Source organism: Thamnophis sirtalis, unplaced genomic scaffold (assembly GCF_051295495.1).
Source record: "Thamnophis sirtalis isolate CommonGarterSnake01/CBP01778 unplaced genomic scaffold, rThaSir2_p1.2 scaffold_3, whole genome shotgun sequence".
Classification (NCBI taxonomy): domain Eukaryota; kingdom Metazoa; phylum Chordata; class Lepidosauria; order Squamata; family Natricidae; genus Thamnophis; species Thamnophis sirtalis.
The window spans coordinates 167363197-167378890 of record NW_028261383.1 but is presented as its reverse complement, the minus strand read 5'-3'; the positions used below and the strand labels follow the sequence as shown (position 1 = coordinate 167378890).

The window sequence follows — 15694 nt, the reverse complement described above, 5'->3', positions numbered from 1 at the left end:
CCCTACAGGAAAATCTTATTTCTGGGAGGTAAAAATATATCGACAACAAAAATGAACAGGTAGTCCTTGATTTATGTCCCTAATTGAGCTGAAAATTACGCTCATGGGTTATGCTGGTTGTTAAGTGAGTCGCCATGTGACCACACCCGATTTTATGACCTTTTTAGCAGCAGTTATTAAGCAAATCCACAATTGTCTGCAAAGGTGTTTTTTTTGTTTGCTGGAAATTGGAAATAAATGCCCGTTTTCAGCAAAAAACATTGAAAATCACAGTCATGTGTCATAGGGAGGTTGCACAAATCGGCAATAAGGCCGGCCAGCTGTCAAGCAACCAAAACCGTGGCACGACAAAACCGCGCACCACTAAAGTGCGCCCGATTAAACCGCATCGCTGACGTCATCAGCAGGGCGACAACAGCGACCGCGGAGAAAAAAGGGTGCTTTAAATAGCGCTTTGAAAGCAAGCTGATTCAAGTTAAGGTAAAGGTTAGGTTTAGGGTTAGATTTAGGGTTAGGTTTAGGGTTAGGTTAAGGGTTAGGGTTAGGTTTAGGGTTAGGGTTAGGTTTAGGGTTAGGTTAAGGGTTAGGATTAGGTTTAGCGTTAGGTTAAGGGTTAGGTTTAGGGTTAGGTTTAGAGTTAGGTTAAGGGTTAGGTTTAGGATTAGGTTTAGGGGGGTTAGGTTTAGGTTTAGGGGTTAATTTTAGATTTAGCGTTTACAGCGTGCTTTTTTCTCCGCACTGTTGTCGCGCTGTGATGACGTCAGCTACGTGGTTTTGTCGAGCGCGCTTTAGTCGAACGCGGTTTTGTGGTGGAACCACCAAAACATGACCACGCGCGGAGGCGGTCATCAGATCTTTGAATCTGGGTCATATGTAGGCCTGGGGAGGTCTGTCGTAACTTTAAATGGTCACTAAGCAGCCAGTCATAAATCAAGGACTACCTGTACTTTGCTGCTTTTGCATGACACTCAAAACCTATTACTTGAAACCAGGGAGGTCAACGGGGGAGGGGGGGCAATGACATCAAAATGGCAGTGACTGAGCTATCAAAGCCCTCCCCCTTTTTTATATAGACTAAGAGAGGCTTTGATCGCTGGTCAAAGTAGTCATTTTGGCACTGTTGTCCCCTCCACCAGCAGGAAAGCAGTTACTTTCATCTTCCTATCAACAGGAGCTGCCCTGCTTTCTTCGGGCTCTTTCGCGCACTTTCTTCTTTTACGCTAAATGAACTGCTGAGACAGAGTTCTCTTGCCAAAGTTATAAACAGATCACTTTTAGTTGGTTCACCGACAAATGCGCGCTAGACAAATGTGCATCGACAAAACCGCGGTGACAAAACCGCGATGTCAAAATCGCGCCGACAAATGCGCGCCGACAAAATCGTGCCATCAACAAACAACATAGTGGGACGTTATAACCCTAACCCTAGTCCTAGCCCTAACCCTAATCACAGTTTTGTCAGTGCGGTTTTGTCGGCGCGATTTTGACAGCGTGGTTTTGTCGGCGCGGTTTTGTCTAGCGCGCATTTGTCTAGCGCGCATTTGTTGGGTCACGCTTTTAGTTGGGCTGCCACACCTGGGATGTAAAAAAATAATAATCCAAAAGCAGTAATCCTTTGTTGACATCTAGGTTTTGAATGTATACTTTTTTTTACTTTTAAAGCTTATATTTTGCTTTCCTCTATGAGGTTTGGATAGTTTACATGGGGAGTTTTTTCTCAGTTTAACCTAGGAGGTAATTTGGCGTAGTTATTCTTAAGCCTGCCCTAAGGCCTAAATGTTGCCCTTCTTCACAAAATCTCCACTTTAAGTAACTGAACAAGTACAGGCAGGGCCAAAGAGTTCTCCGCTCTCAAGATTTCCATCCACTTCTGCCAAAGCTGCTGGGCAGGTGAAGAAGGAACTTAAAATATTCCTTTTTGCCGTATGAACAATACATGAAGATTTTGGCAGAAGAGTCCTTTTAAAATATATAGATAGAGAGCCGAGGTGGCGTGGTGGTTAGAGTGCAATACTGCAGGCTACTTCAGCTGACTGCTAGAGCAGTTCGGCAATTCAAATCTCACCGGCTCAAGGTTGACTCAGCCTTCCATCCTTCCGAGGTGGGTAAAATGAGGACCCAGATTATTGGAGGAAATATGCTGACTCTGTAAACTGCTTAGAGAGGGCTGTAAAAGCACTATGAAGCGATGTATAAGTGCTATTGCTATATTCTTTAATATTATTTTTAATAGCAAGAAGATAAACAATGACTAATCTTAAAGACCAAAATTAAAAGTACAAACTACAAACACAAATAAAATCTATCACAATTTTGAAATTTTGTAAGGCTTTTACTTTAGGCAGCCTGGATGCACTAACCTCAGGAGTCGTTTTTGAACGTATTAAGAGTACTTCTATGTATCTTGGCTTATGTCCATGTGCTGCTGGTTTCATAGAAACTGGAAGCCAATGCTGCTCCCTATATAAGGCCTCTAAATAGACTTCATTCATATGATCTTTTTTTTCACATTTTGTTTATTAGTTTATAATACAAAATGCATAAGACTGTAGTAGGAAAATACGTAGGGGGGGAGGGAAAAGAGTAAGGCAGAGGGGAAAAAGAAAGAAAAAGCATTGACTTCCAAGGGAAGTCAAGTCATTTATTTGATCTTGAAGAAGTTTCCATGCAGGGATTTCTACAGACTATTATTTCTTTTTGAATAAGGACTCAAAAAATATCCTCCCAAAGTATTTTGCGCTTCCATCTACACAATAAATCACACCATTAACTAAGCTTGGATAATTGATTATTCTTTTCTTTTAATAATTATTTTATTTTATTATGCATGTTTTTTATCTCATTGTTTTTTAGAAAGAGATGTACATAACAGTTCTACTATTGGGAGATTTTAACGTGGCACGACAAAACCGCGGTCCACTAAAGCGCGCCCGATTAAAGCGCGTACCTGACGTCATCAGCAGCGCGACAAATACGACCGCGGAGAAAAAAGGGCGCTTTAAAAAGCGCTTTTAAAGCAAGCCGATTCACATAAAGGTAAGGGTTAGGGTTAGGGTTAGGGTTAGGGTTAGGGTTAGGGTTAGGTTAAGAGTTAGGTTTAGGGTTAGGTTTAGGGTTAGGTTTGGGGGGGTTAGGGTAAGGTTTTCACGTTAATTTTAACTTTACCGCTCACAGCGTGATGTTTTCATCGCGCTGTGATGACGTCAAGTACGAGCTTTCATCGAGCGCGCTTTAGTCTACTGCGGTTTTGTGGTGGAACCGATTTTACTGTTTTTGGCTTTATGACTTTAATAAACTATGTGATCTGAGCTAAGAGGGGGAAAAAAATCTATCTTATATTTTATACGTACCAATAGTAACTGGTTTACCAATGAATCAGCTAATATAATAAGAACAGTACAAGAGGTCCTCGATTTACGACCTGTTGTTTAGTGATTGTTTGAACTTACAATGGACCTCCCTGGGAGTACTCATGGCCCAGTTCCAAAGTTCCAACAGATGTCCCCCCCCGGTCATGTGACTGCATTTGTTTTGTTGAGCAACCAGCTCAAATTTACAGTTGTTTGTAGTATCCTGGAGTCACAGGTTTATTTTTATGACCGTTTTGCTGAAAACCAGCAGTTACTTCTGGTTTGCCGCAAAACTGATCACGGAGTTCACTCAACAACCAAGACAAGAAAAATCGAGTTACATGGGTGTAAAATCGATTCACATGGGTGACCTGATTTATTATAGTCATTACTTACAATCGTGATGGATAGGCTCCATTAATGGTCATAAATCAAGGACTACAACTTGTGTATAATACCTGTATAAGTTATTTTAAAACAAAACAAAACAGGATCTCTGCCATTGTAACAAATATGGCTGCATGGCGGAAGATTCCCTTTTCTTATTACCTGTCCTGCACAAACTCAAAAGAGAAGTACTGTAAGTAGAAGTATGAGAAGGCCAAGTATAAAACACAAACAATTTATAGTTAGTTAAATAAAGCTGCATAAGGTCTTGCTGTTATTCACAAAAGGGAGGAGTAAGGTCAGATTATTTCAATTTCAATTTTAATTTTAATGGATTTGTATGCCGCCCAATCCCGAAGGACTCCAGGCGGCTTACATAAAAACAGTTTAAAAAAATATATTAAAAGAATTTAAAATACAAAACAAAGCGAATTAAAAAAGAACACAACATGCAGTCGATCTTAATGGGGCTGAAGCTCAATCAAGATCAGCAGCCCCAGGCCTGCCGGAACAGCCAGGTCTTAACAGACTTTCGGAAGGGCGAGAGAGTGGGGAGGGTCCGGATCTCAGGGGACCGTTCCATAGGGCCGGGGCAGCTACAGAGAAGGCTCTCCCCTGAGGAGCCGCCAGACGACATTGTGTAGTCGACGGCACCCGGAGAAGGCCCACCCTGTGCGATCTTATTGGGCGCTGGGAGGTATGTTGCAGGAGGCAGTCACGGAGATATCCATATTAAATTAATATGATTAAATAGCCGTTTGCCTCCCATTTTAATTCAGTGGAAATTAACCGGAGACAAAGTTGCTGATCCTATGTGAGCCCCATGTTAAAAACCAGTTGCCAAGCAGCAGTCCATCCTATACCTCTTCGGTGTCTGCCCTTTTTACACCCTCAAAACTTACCTCCCGCAGCTGGAGTAGTCTCTGTGGCAGGGATGCGCGTTTCACAAGTCACCTGGGGGCTCTGCCGTGTGCTGCAGCTTTGGGGGGGAAAAGGGACATTAAGAAGGCATGAATATTATGTGGGCGAAAGAGCTTCTCTTCCATCTCCCCTCCCATTCAAAATCCTGCCTTTGTTCATCAGCCCACTGAGTTGGACTCACCTAATGCCACAGGGTTCAATCCGTTCGGATCTCCAGTCATGGACATGGGGGCCAGCACCCCCCATGACTGCGCCACAGTCAGCACAGCCAGGGATCTCACTTCGGGGACCCAGGTTGAGCTCCCCACATCCAGCTGGGGGGCTTCGCAGGGCCCCCAGAGGTTGCTTGACTTTGTCCTGTGAGGAGACACTGATGTGATTCAAAAGATACTTAACAGGAATGCTATTTTCAGGTGCATTAACAGAGGTACAGAGTCCGGATGAAGGGGAATCATTGTTTTGCTCAATTGTGTCTTTGTCAGATGCTATTTTGGGGTAGAGGATCCAGCTCTGGACATCACAGTTACAAGACAACAATGACCAGTTGAAGCAAGTGCAGAGGATGGTGAAGAATGTGGACGCCCAGCCTTACGAGGAATGGATTAAAGATCAGAATAAGTTTGCCTATAGAACAGTTTGCCTATATACCTCCCAACGGCCGGTGAGATCCCACAGAGTGGGCCTCCTTCAGATGCCGTCAGCCAGACAGTGTCGGCTGGCGGCTCCCCGGAGGAGGGCCTTCTCTGTGGCTGCTCCTACCCTTTGGAATGAACTACCCCCAGAGATCCGGACCTTGCTCACTCTCATGGCCTTCCGAAAAGCTGTTAAAACCTGGCTATTCCGGCAGGCCTGGGGCTGTTGACCTCATTTCTGAGGTCCAGCCCCATTCAGATTGGGTGCATGGATGATGTTTTTTTTTTTAATTGTTCTTTTTTATTTTTTTTAATTAACTTATTCTTCTTGTTTTTGTAAGCCGCCCGGAGTCCTCCGGGATTGGGCAGCCTATAAATCCACTAAATAAATAAATAAATAAATAAATAAATAAATAAATAAATAAATAAATAAATAAATAAATAAATAAATAAATAAATAAATAAATAAATAAATAAATAAATAAATAAATAAATAAATAAATAAATGTCTGAAATACATGCTGAGATATATTTAGAGTTTTTATACAAAAGGAGGAGTTATTGCCTATTGCCTCAGGGAGTAGGACCAGAACCAGTGAGTTAAAATTTGGGGAAAGCAGGTTTAGTCTAGAGATCAGAAGGTTCTTCCGGAGTGAATTATTTGTCTGTCGATGGAAATGACTACCACATGAACTGTTGGGGTTTTGTTTGGCAAAGGTTCTTCACAAAGGAAAACCAGCCATTTGTCAGAGATGGTCTAGTACATAGGTTGGTTGCTCCCGGTTCGGCCTGGTTCAGCCGAACCGGTAGTGGAATTCAGGCCTGGGTCACAGAACCGGCAGGGACCCAGGCCTGTCATGTCCCCGAACCGGTTCCCTCACTGCCGCTGGGCTTCTACCATTTTGGTTTTTGGTGACTGCGTGTGCGCAGTTCACTGTACATTATTCTGCGCATGCACCAAGAACAATTTACATTGAACAGTGCATGTGCACGCAGCGCACATGGGCATGTTGCACGCGAGTTACGAAGCAGTAGTAAAACCGGCAGCAGCCCACCCCTGATCTAGTAGTAGTCTCACCCCTGAGAGACCGCCTCCTGCCGATCACCTCCCATAGACCGATTTGATCACACAGGTTAGGTCTCCTCCGGATTCCATCTGCCAGCCAATGTCGGCTGGCGACTCCCCGGGGGAGAGCCTTCTCTGTTGCAGCTCCAGCCCTCTGGAACGATCTCCCCGTGGAGATCCGGACCCTTACTACCCTCCCGGCCTTCCGCAAAGCTGTTAAGTCCTGGCTGCTCCAGCAGGCTGGGGGGCCTTCGATATATCCAGCCCCCCGGAGATTGTGATTGTTGTATATTTTAATGTTGTTTGTGTATTATTCCCCCCTCCCTTGTTTTATTGTAAGCCACCCGGAGTCCTTCGGGAGTGGGCGGCATACAAATCAATAAAACTATAAACTATAAACTAACTGTAACTATAACTAGTGGCTCCTGCACTGAGAAGGGAGTTGGATGATGACCCCTAAGGTCCCTTCTAACTCTATGAATGGAGACAGTGTAGTCCAAAATAGCTCCTATACTCTGACTGAAAGACTCGTTAAACCTGTGCAACAGGATCCAGCATTGTGGTCTGCTGTTTGCTTGACTATCTCCTTCCCACCACTTAGCCCATGGAAACCACAAGCAAACAAACAAAAAAGAAAGGGAAAAAAAGTTTGCTGGAAGCTCAGGGCTCTACAAATTATCCTGTCTCTCCCCATAAACCTGCCCAACAGGCATGTCCCCAATCGTCAACATTATTTGCATTTCTATGCAGTTAAAATACACCCATATGTATGTGCAGTATATATGATACCCACATATTATCAGTGGACATTAGTTCCTCTACTGTTCATTGGTACACACTTAAAACCCCTGACAAGTAAAGAAGAAAACACAGGGATGTAAAGGATACCACAAGCTTGACTGGGCTACCAAAACACCAGGAGATTCAACCGGCACTTGCTCTGGAACTGCCTATGGTTAACAGCTGCACTGGATTTTAACCACATCCTGGGATAACGCACAACCAAAATTTTATTGACTCCTGGATGACTCAGCCTTCCATCCACTCAAGGTGAGTAAAATGAGGACCCAGATTGTTGGGGGGCAATATGCTGACTCTGTAAACCACTTAGAGAGGGCTGTAAAGCACTGTGAAGCGGTATATAAGTGCTATTGCTATTTAGTTCATAATTTGAAGTAATGAGTCAACAATAGCAATAGCAATAGCAGTAGACTTATATACCGCTTCATAGGGCTTTCAGCCCTCTCTAAGTGATTTACAGAGAGTCAGCATATTGCCCCCAACAATCTGGGTCCTCATTTTACCCACCTCGGAAGGATGGAAGGCTGAGTCAACCCTGAGCCGGTGAGATTTGGACCGCTGAACTGCTGATCTAGCAGTAGCCTGCAGTGCTGCATTTAACCACTGCACCACCTCGGCTGTGGTTGTGGGTGGACTGGAAACCACCACTGACTTGGGGTGTCTGTGTGTGTGTGAATCTCAGGACCATAGTGGATGATACAAATTAGATAGGGATGATTTTCCTTCCTTGTTTGAGGAAGAGCTTTGGCACAGAGTAGCACTGTTGTGCTTTAAATTATGTTAATCCCATTGTAGGATTTACATTACAGCTTTTCTATGATATCTGCCTCAAAATGGTGAGAAATAGGGCCACCAGGTTTCAGCAGTAAGTGGTCTAAAAAAGACCACAAACTGATGTTCTGCAATAAACAAGTGGTTTCAACACTTCACAGTAAATCAGGGGTCTCAAACTCAATTTCACTGTGGTTCGCATCAGGGTTGTGTTTGACCTCGGAGGCAGTGGTGGGTTTCAAAAATTTTTGGAACCTACTCTGTGGGTGTGGCCTCCTTTGTGGGAGTGGCTTGCCGGCCATGTGACCTGGTGGGAGTGGCTTGCCGGCCATGTGTTTTTTTTTTCTCTCTCTCTCTCTCCTTCCTTTTGTCTCTCTGTCCCTTTTTCCTTTTTTTCTTTCATCTCTCTCACTCTTTTTCTTTCATTTTTCTTTATTTCTTTATTTCTTTATTTATTTCTTCCTTTCTTTCTCTTTCTTTCTCTCTCTGTTTCAGTCTGTGTGTGTGTGTGTGTGTGTGTGTGTGTGTGTGTGTGTGTGTGTGTGTGTGTGTCAGTGGTGGGTTTCAAAAATTTTTGGAACCTCTTCTGTAGGTGTGGCCTGCTTTCCGGGTCCACTGGTGGAACCTCTTCTAACCGGTTCGGTAGATTTGACGAACCGGTTCTACCGAATAGGTGCGAACTGCTAGGAACCCACCTCTGCTCGGAGGGCTGGGGTGGGCATGATCAGCTCTATGTCACTCATGTCAGGGATGCTTGTGCTAGCCCGAGCACTCTGCCAATGAAAACAGGCTCCTGAGCTCCATTTCCGGCTGTGACGGCTTCCTGCAACCCTCCTGTGGCCCTCCCAAGCTTAGTTTTCCTGGCAGAGGCACCATTGGCCGGTCCTTCTCTGTTTCTAGGGTAGCCCCCCCCCACCCCCCGGGCCAGATCTGGCCCCCAAGCCTTGAGTTTGACACCCTTGCAGTAAGTCATAAACAAAGAGCATTATATGTCAGCATGCAGCCACTGTGTAGGATGGTTTGCTCCAAATATTTAATGAAGTCCTGCCTCAGCGATTACTTTTCAATATGCAACTAGGCATAAGATACTAGAGGGAAAAGAAAGGCAGCCATTGCTGAATTCAACACATGTATATTTGGGATAAGAGTGTTATAGCATCTGAGGGGTGTGTGTGCGTGCGTGTGTGTTTAAGAGCTTTAATTTTCTTATTAAAAATTATTTTTGTATGTTGCTGTTGTGAGTCATCCAGGATTATATTCTATAAATTGGGAGGCCTCATAAATCTATTGAATAAAAAATAAATAAACACATGCCCTGAATCTACAGCTCTTTCTCTTTGCAGTAGCTTGATAGTACAAAAAAGATAACCAAGTAACTGCATAAAAACTATGTTGTCACAATATAGTGTAACACAATCATTCCCTCTTCTTATTCCACCTCTTAAGGGGGATCTGGCTGGCTGACCTTGGGTGATTCCAAGATCTCAGATTTAGACACAGTCAAACCCACCTCACAGGATTGTTTCTGTGGGGAAAAGAGGAAGAGGAAGGAGAATTGGGTATGTTTGTCACTTTGAGTTACTTAAGTAATAAAGGTGAGACAAAATCAAATAAATAAATCCCTCTTAAGAACAATTATGGTTAAGATTACTGGCATAGAATGAAATTTTAGGTACAAGAACTTAGACTATCTCTAGTTCAAAGCGTTGGGAAGAATAACTCTCCTCCTAAAACAATGGAAACTTCTGTCAGTCATATAAGACAGAACCCATGCTAAATATAACTATGGTTTAGCAAACAGCTTCAACTTTTGCTATTGCTAAAGATCGCTTTTTGTCTACTAAAGCGTAACTATTGTATTTTCTTTAGCAAAAAGTCTCCAGATCATCCTAAATTATATTGGCAGTATCACTATTATGCTAAAAAGTATTTTTCTCATCTGCAAGATATCCCTCACCTGCTTTCTACATATACTTGTCCCACATTCTGTGGTCTTCCGGTTGGATTATGGTACAGCATCCATGTCATGGCTATGCAGATAAAGGAAATTGGTTTTAAGAGTCATTATAGCACGCTGGATAGAAATCTGGAACCAGGAATGAAAAATCTGGGTTCAAATTTCCACTAGCCATTAACTTCACTGCTTGGCCACAAGTCAAAGATCAACCAACTTTCAGTCAACTGTATCTTAGTCAATTATTATGAAGAAAGAAGAGAGCATGAAGAGAACTATGTTTGTCTTAGAGTAGGCAGATGGGAAACAGAATTGCCTTATGCCTACCTGAGATAGAAAGCAAGGGATATATGAGGCACTGTCTTCATTGCTCTCTCCTTTCTTCCCATTGCCATTTATTTATACTCTTCCCAGTAGTAAATGACCAAATATTTGGTATTGGTGGCAACAGCCACAGCATTTAAAATAGCTGCCAAGTTCTGACTGAGCAATAGGGAATTGGAATTGGTAGCAATTAGCTAATCATTTTAAAACCACCCAATTTCCACATCACATTATGGTGGAATGGGGAGACTTAAAAAACAACAGAGGCCTGTGATAGAATTTATAAATCTGAAACCCAGCTACCAAGGGAGAGGTCAACTTGAATTTGTTCAGTAGATAGCAGTTGGATCCTGGACAGATGGACACAAATTACTTGCCTTCCAAAACTGCCGTTTGAAATATTAAGACTCCCTGAATAGAGACAGCCACAGGGGAGATACAAATTAAAAGTGTGTGATTTGATTTAGATTAGATTAAAACGCCTGAATCAACTCAGAAAATGAATCGGATTCCGTTCAGACCCACATCTCTAGAAAGGACCAACTTAATTTGGATCAACTAAACACTAAAAATAGGTGCCCATGTTGGGTAAGGAGCTGACTCAGTTCAAATAGATAGAATATTCCCCCATCTTTAATCTGAGTGAAATAAGTGTAAAAATATTTGGTTTAAATGCTACAAACATATAAAACACTCTGCAGTTCAAGCAATAGAGGCTGCTACACCATAATCGGAGACAAATTGTGATAATTCCGGGATGATACTATTATAAAACACTTAGGAAAATGTTGGGAGATTCTTCTTTTGCCAATCAGCTGTTAACACCATTAAATGAAGAAAAAAAGATTTGCATGAAAGAAAATTGCAGCCTGAAAAATTCAAAGGGAAAGATAATTTATGGCCACCCAATTCTAGGAGGCCATACATGAACCCTAATCTATTTTTGCAACTCCTAGAGAAGCCCCCAAATTCAGTGTTGAGGCTTTTTAAGCAAAAGAGCACTAATAGGCACAGCTACTATGAGTGATCCCCTTCTCTAATTTAAAAAAAAATATCAGGCCTGGCATTTTTGGTCTCTCCCCTTGGGTAACATTTCTGTTTTATTGCCATGCCTGCTTGGATGCTGATAAACAATGTTTAAAAATGAAGTACGTTCACAAAATGAAAATCCCTAACCCTTACTCAGAATATGTGGGGAATGATTTCTGTGATCTCCCATATATGCCTGCAGTTAGGAATTTAGGAAATTAGTCAAGAAAACCTAATTTCTTGTTCTTTTAGGTGATCGTTCCTGGTATTAATGAATATAGTGGGCAGTAATATTGCATGTGTCTGATTTCCTTACATTCATAATGCATTCTTAAAGGAGCCTTCTGCATAGTTATCAACATTTAGGCCTCCCTACATATATCTATAAGCCTTAATTTTATTTATTTATTTACCAAATTTATATAGCCATCCATCTCACAAGTGATGGGATTTTAAAAAAACACTATTTAGATCTTGCTCTGAACACATGGAGATCAGGCGGCTGTAATCTCATTCCTTCATCTCTGCATGTTCAAATAAATCTGAAAAGGATTATACAATGTGTAGAATGAAGTGGAAAAGCTTTTTCTGGACTGGACTGCTCCAGCCTGCAGATGAAGCAGCTACATCCCAATTCTATCACTAAAAATTTGAGCTCCTGCATATTGAAAGCTGACATGTCAGGGAAAAGCTTTTTAGCTAGTCATCTTTCTGATTGATTAATAGATTTTCTATGTGAAAGGAGCTGAAATCTTACGGAATGTAAGAAAAACTAGCTCAAGCAGGTACTCGTCTCATCCAGCATAGGGGTTATAAATTTTATGTGTGCATTACTAAATTATCCTAAGATATATTCATTAATAACTTTAGTTAAGCCAACCTTTCTGAGACATGTTACACAGCCTGGTGGCCAAGAGAACAAAATAAATATTTCAGTTAAATTTTATTCAAGTCTCACCAGGGCCGTGAATGTTTTGCTACTGCATTAAAGCAATTGCAGGAAATGCTTTCAATATTACAAAAATAATGGAGAAGATGGACTGATTATACTCAAAATAAATATGGGACTAAGAAATTTCAGTTAGCTTATGAATGAATGAACAAGGAATGTTACAATTTATCTAACGTTAGCTTTACAAAAGGGGAGTTAAAGTATAAGTGAAGGTACGATGCTAAAGTTAGTTAGTTTATTTTAGTGTATGATTGTTAAATGTTTATACCCTCTATTTTGCTCTGGGAGGTTGGGATGGGGTGGGGGTGGGAGGGGATGTGGGATTGGGGTGGAGGGAGGGAAGGGGAAGGGTATACAATTGTAAAATTTATTAAAACTCTTTAATAAAAAAAGAAAAAAAATATTACAAAAATAATAAGTGTTATGATCACTTTCATGTTCGAGATACTTCAGTTTTGACCATATGCTGTTCCACTAGCTAACCTTGGACCACTTACATGTTTTGATCATCTACAACCCCCTAACTTGGGAGCAGGGGATAATACATTGAAATAATTATTGAGAATGAATTATATATAATTTTAAAAAAAACTGGTGAAAGATAGAATATGGGTAAATAATACAAGCATAATTTAGTCACAGGGTTCAGGCAGGCAGGCAGGCAAGCTAAAGATAAATAACAAACCATTTATTTTCTATGCTTTATACCTGGAAACAAAGCGGTAATAACTTTTGGTACTAATCTCCAATTCCAAAAATCCTCTAGAGTTCCTAATAACTAGGACTGTACTGCAGTATCTTGGTTATTATCAGTTCTAGAGTGACTCCCACATTTTTGCTTATCAGCCATGAGATCACTAGATGCATACAAGAAGATGATTTTATATTTCTGCTCGCCTATTACCATTACATTGGCTAAATTGCTGCCTGAGTGGGGAACATCCCTGCAGTCCTTCGGACTCCCTTGGATGGCATTTCCTTGAGTCATACATTATGTGACAAAGACCGGCAACCCATTTTCAGAAACGAGGCAACAGACCAAATGTCCTGGGACCCTTGGAAAGGAAACAGGGCTTTTTAAAATCTGGATAACAGGAGACCACGGATGATGTGAAGGTGGTGGAGGAGATGAGGCTTCCTGACTCCATGGACAGGCCTCTGTCCTGGCAATCATGACAGAGCTAAAGCCATGTTCCCAGAGGATGCCTTGCCCCTGTTGATCCCTCCCCGCTCTCCACCCCAGAAAACAAGGTCCAAAACATTGCAGGTAAGTAGCTGGCCCATGTGTGCCTGCATGTGAGAAAAGCCGACAGAAAAGGACATTATCCCATATAGCTTCTGCGTTTACTTGGCCTCCCACCACCTGCCTCTCCCTGGCCTGGTCCCATCTTATCCATCGTTATTTCCCTCCTGGCAAATCCTATCACTTTCCCAGTATGCCATAATCCATCCAGCTCCTTTTTCTCTCTCCTTTTCCCTGACATTCTGGCGAAGGACGTGCAGCCGGACAGCCGCCTTTCTCCCACTCTATTCCTCCTACTACTCCACCCGGGATTTTAGGCTCCTCGCCCTTCTCCAGCCAGGACAGCCTAGGCAATCCAGCCAGGACAGGGCATCCTCCAGCTATGGCCACGCCGGGAAAGGAAACAGCCGAAGGAGACCGACGTCCTTACCTCTTTAACTGTCCCCGCCGCCAGCGCTGAAGTCGGTTTCGGACCTCCTCCTGCCTTGCAAGATGCCCCCGTGACGGGGATGGCACCGGCAGCCGCGGCGGCGGGATCCAGGGCGGCTAGGAGCAGCCTGGCTGCCGAAGCTGCCCTAAATAGCAGCAGTGAGCAGGGGCGGGACCATCGGCTGTAACCATGACCACGGCGATTGCTTTATTCCCCTTCGCCTCCCCGATTGAAAAGGAGGCACGGGGGAGAGAAGAGAAGGACGGGCGGGCTGGCCAATGGCACATCGCAGCAGCAGATAATCCGCAAGACCGCGGCTCTTTGCCTAGGAGCCTTCGGCCGCCGATGTCACGCGCTTTCTGGCCCCTAGGGGCCGCTGACGCGCGTCGGGAGTGCTGCCTCCCGTGGCAGCCTTTTATTATTAGTTAATTACATTATTACAATTGACTAATTATATTATTAGCATGCGTTTACGTTTCTATTTTTGAAGGCCTGCTGCGTTTTCTCTTCGCCTCTTCGACAGGACTGAGGTATCTGCACAGTGAATCGCAACTGCAAGTATGAATTATCCCCAGGGTGTCAATTCAATCAGCTCTTCCTTTCTACGTGATATACAGGTGGACCCTTGTCTTGGTTGTGTTTTAAAGGAAAAGTGAAGTGATTGCACGTGGGCACACGTACATACATTTCCAGCTTAGGTCCCTTCCACGCCACCTTTTTCACTCTCCCAACCTTCCGAATCACTTTCAGCTATGATGGTCCTCATCAAGACCCACCCCAGTTGAGCGCCTGATCCTGAACCAAGTAGCTAAGCCTGTTTGGCTAATTAAAGTAAGACTATGTGGAAAGTTATCATCCAGCCCTCTCCCAGAAAAATGAAATATCCTAGGAAATATTGAAAAGGCAGAATATTTATCTGGATGTGAAAAGAAAGAAACATGCATTAAAAGACAGAATAGTTGCCTGTAGCTTCCTGCCCATCCACATTTTGTCAGTAGGCCATTGAGAAGGCCAGGCTAGCCCACTTTACATAATAAAGACTTCTCCACTGCAGCTGCAGGGGGAAGGGATATTACTCAACTCTCCACAGGGCACCCGATAACTTATTTATACCTGGATTCAAAACAGCTAGAGAGTAGCCCCCTGCATGGCACCATGGGAGTCTGACAACCAATCAGAATACATTTCTTACACAGGAACAGGAAACAGAGAGGTGGGACTAAACACGGTATAAAAAGCCTAGCAAGCCCCTTCCTCAGCCCTTCTCTTCTTCTCCACCTACATCGAAGCATGTGATCACCTTTTCTGTACAGGGCTCAAGCCATGTGGCCCTGTCCAACAATAAACCATCTTTCCAAGCAGCCTCCATGTCTCCAGTGTCTTCTTCCCCACTTGGAGCTGAACCCAGAAGGACATTTCTTTCAACAACTATATATAAAATAATAACACCCAATTCTTTTGTGCTCCCCTCAAAGAAGGCTGCAAGTGTGTTTGCTTGCTTGTTCATCTTGATGACCCACGATCTCTGCTGTGCCAGATCTGCTACGAATCATATTCAAGTAGCAGAAATAAAAATTGAATTTCACAGTCAATTTGTAGAGAAATTACTTAGTTATGCTTTTTTTTTTTTTTTTTACAAATGTCAGCGCAATAGAAATAATACTGCTTTATCTTCATATATAATAAGAAAAAAGATATGTCTTTACTTAGTCACAGACCCCCACTGTTTCTCCTAATCTCTGCTCCTTTCTTACTTGTCTTTGCATCACATCCCTCTCTGGCCAAAGAACTGGAAACTTTGAATGCCCTGCTTAGAAAGAAGCATGCAAACTCA

The 15694-nt window shown here is 42.8% G+C and overlaps 1 protein-coding gene across 2 annotated transcripts in view; it reads right to left on the bottom strand.

Annotated features, from left to right (window-relative positions):
• Positions 1-13965, bottom strand: part of MAGIX (MAGI family member, X-linked) — a 41848-nt gene extending 27883 nt beyond the window's left edge. The window contains exons 1-3 of one of the 2 annotated variants that reach the window (XM_087710798.1): positions 13861-13965; positions 4840-5015; positions 4640-4716 (exon numbers count right to left, since the gene is read on the bottom strand). In XM_087710798.1, coding sequence (XP_087566924.1) covers positions 4640-4716; positions 4840-4904 — 142 coding nt within the window. In that variant the 5' untranslated portion in view covers positions 4905-5015; positions 13861-13965. Of the gene's footprint in view, positions 1-4639; positions 4717-4839; positions 5016-13860 lie in introns of those variants that run through there. The other variant, XM_087710797.1, reaches the window with a different exon arrangement.
• Positions 13966-15694: the final 1729 nt, after the last annotated feature.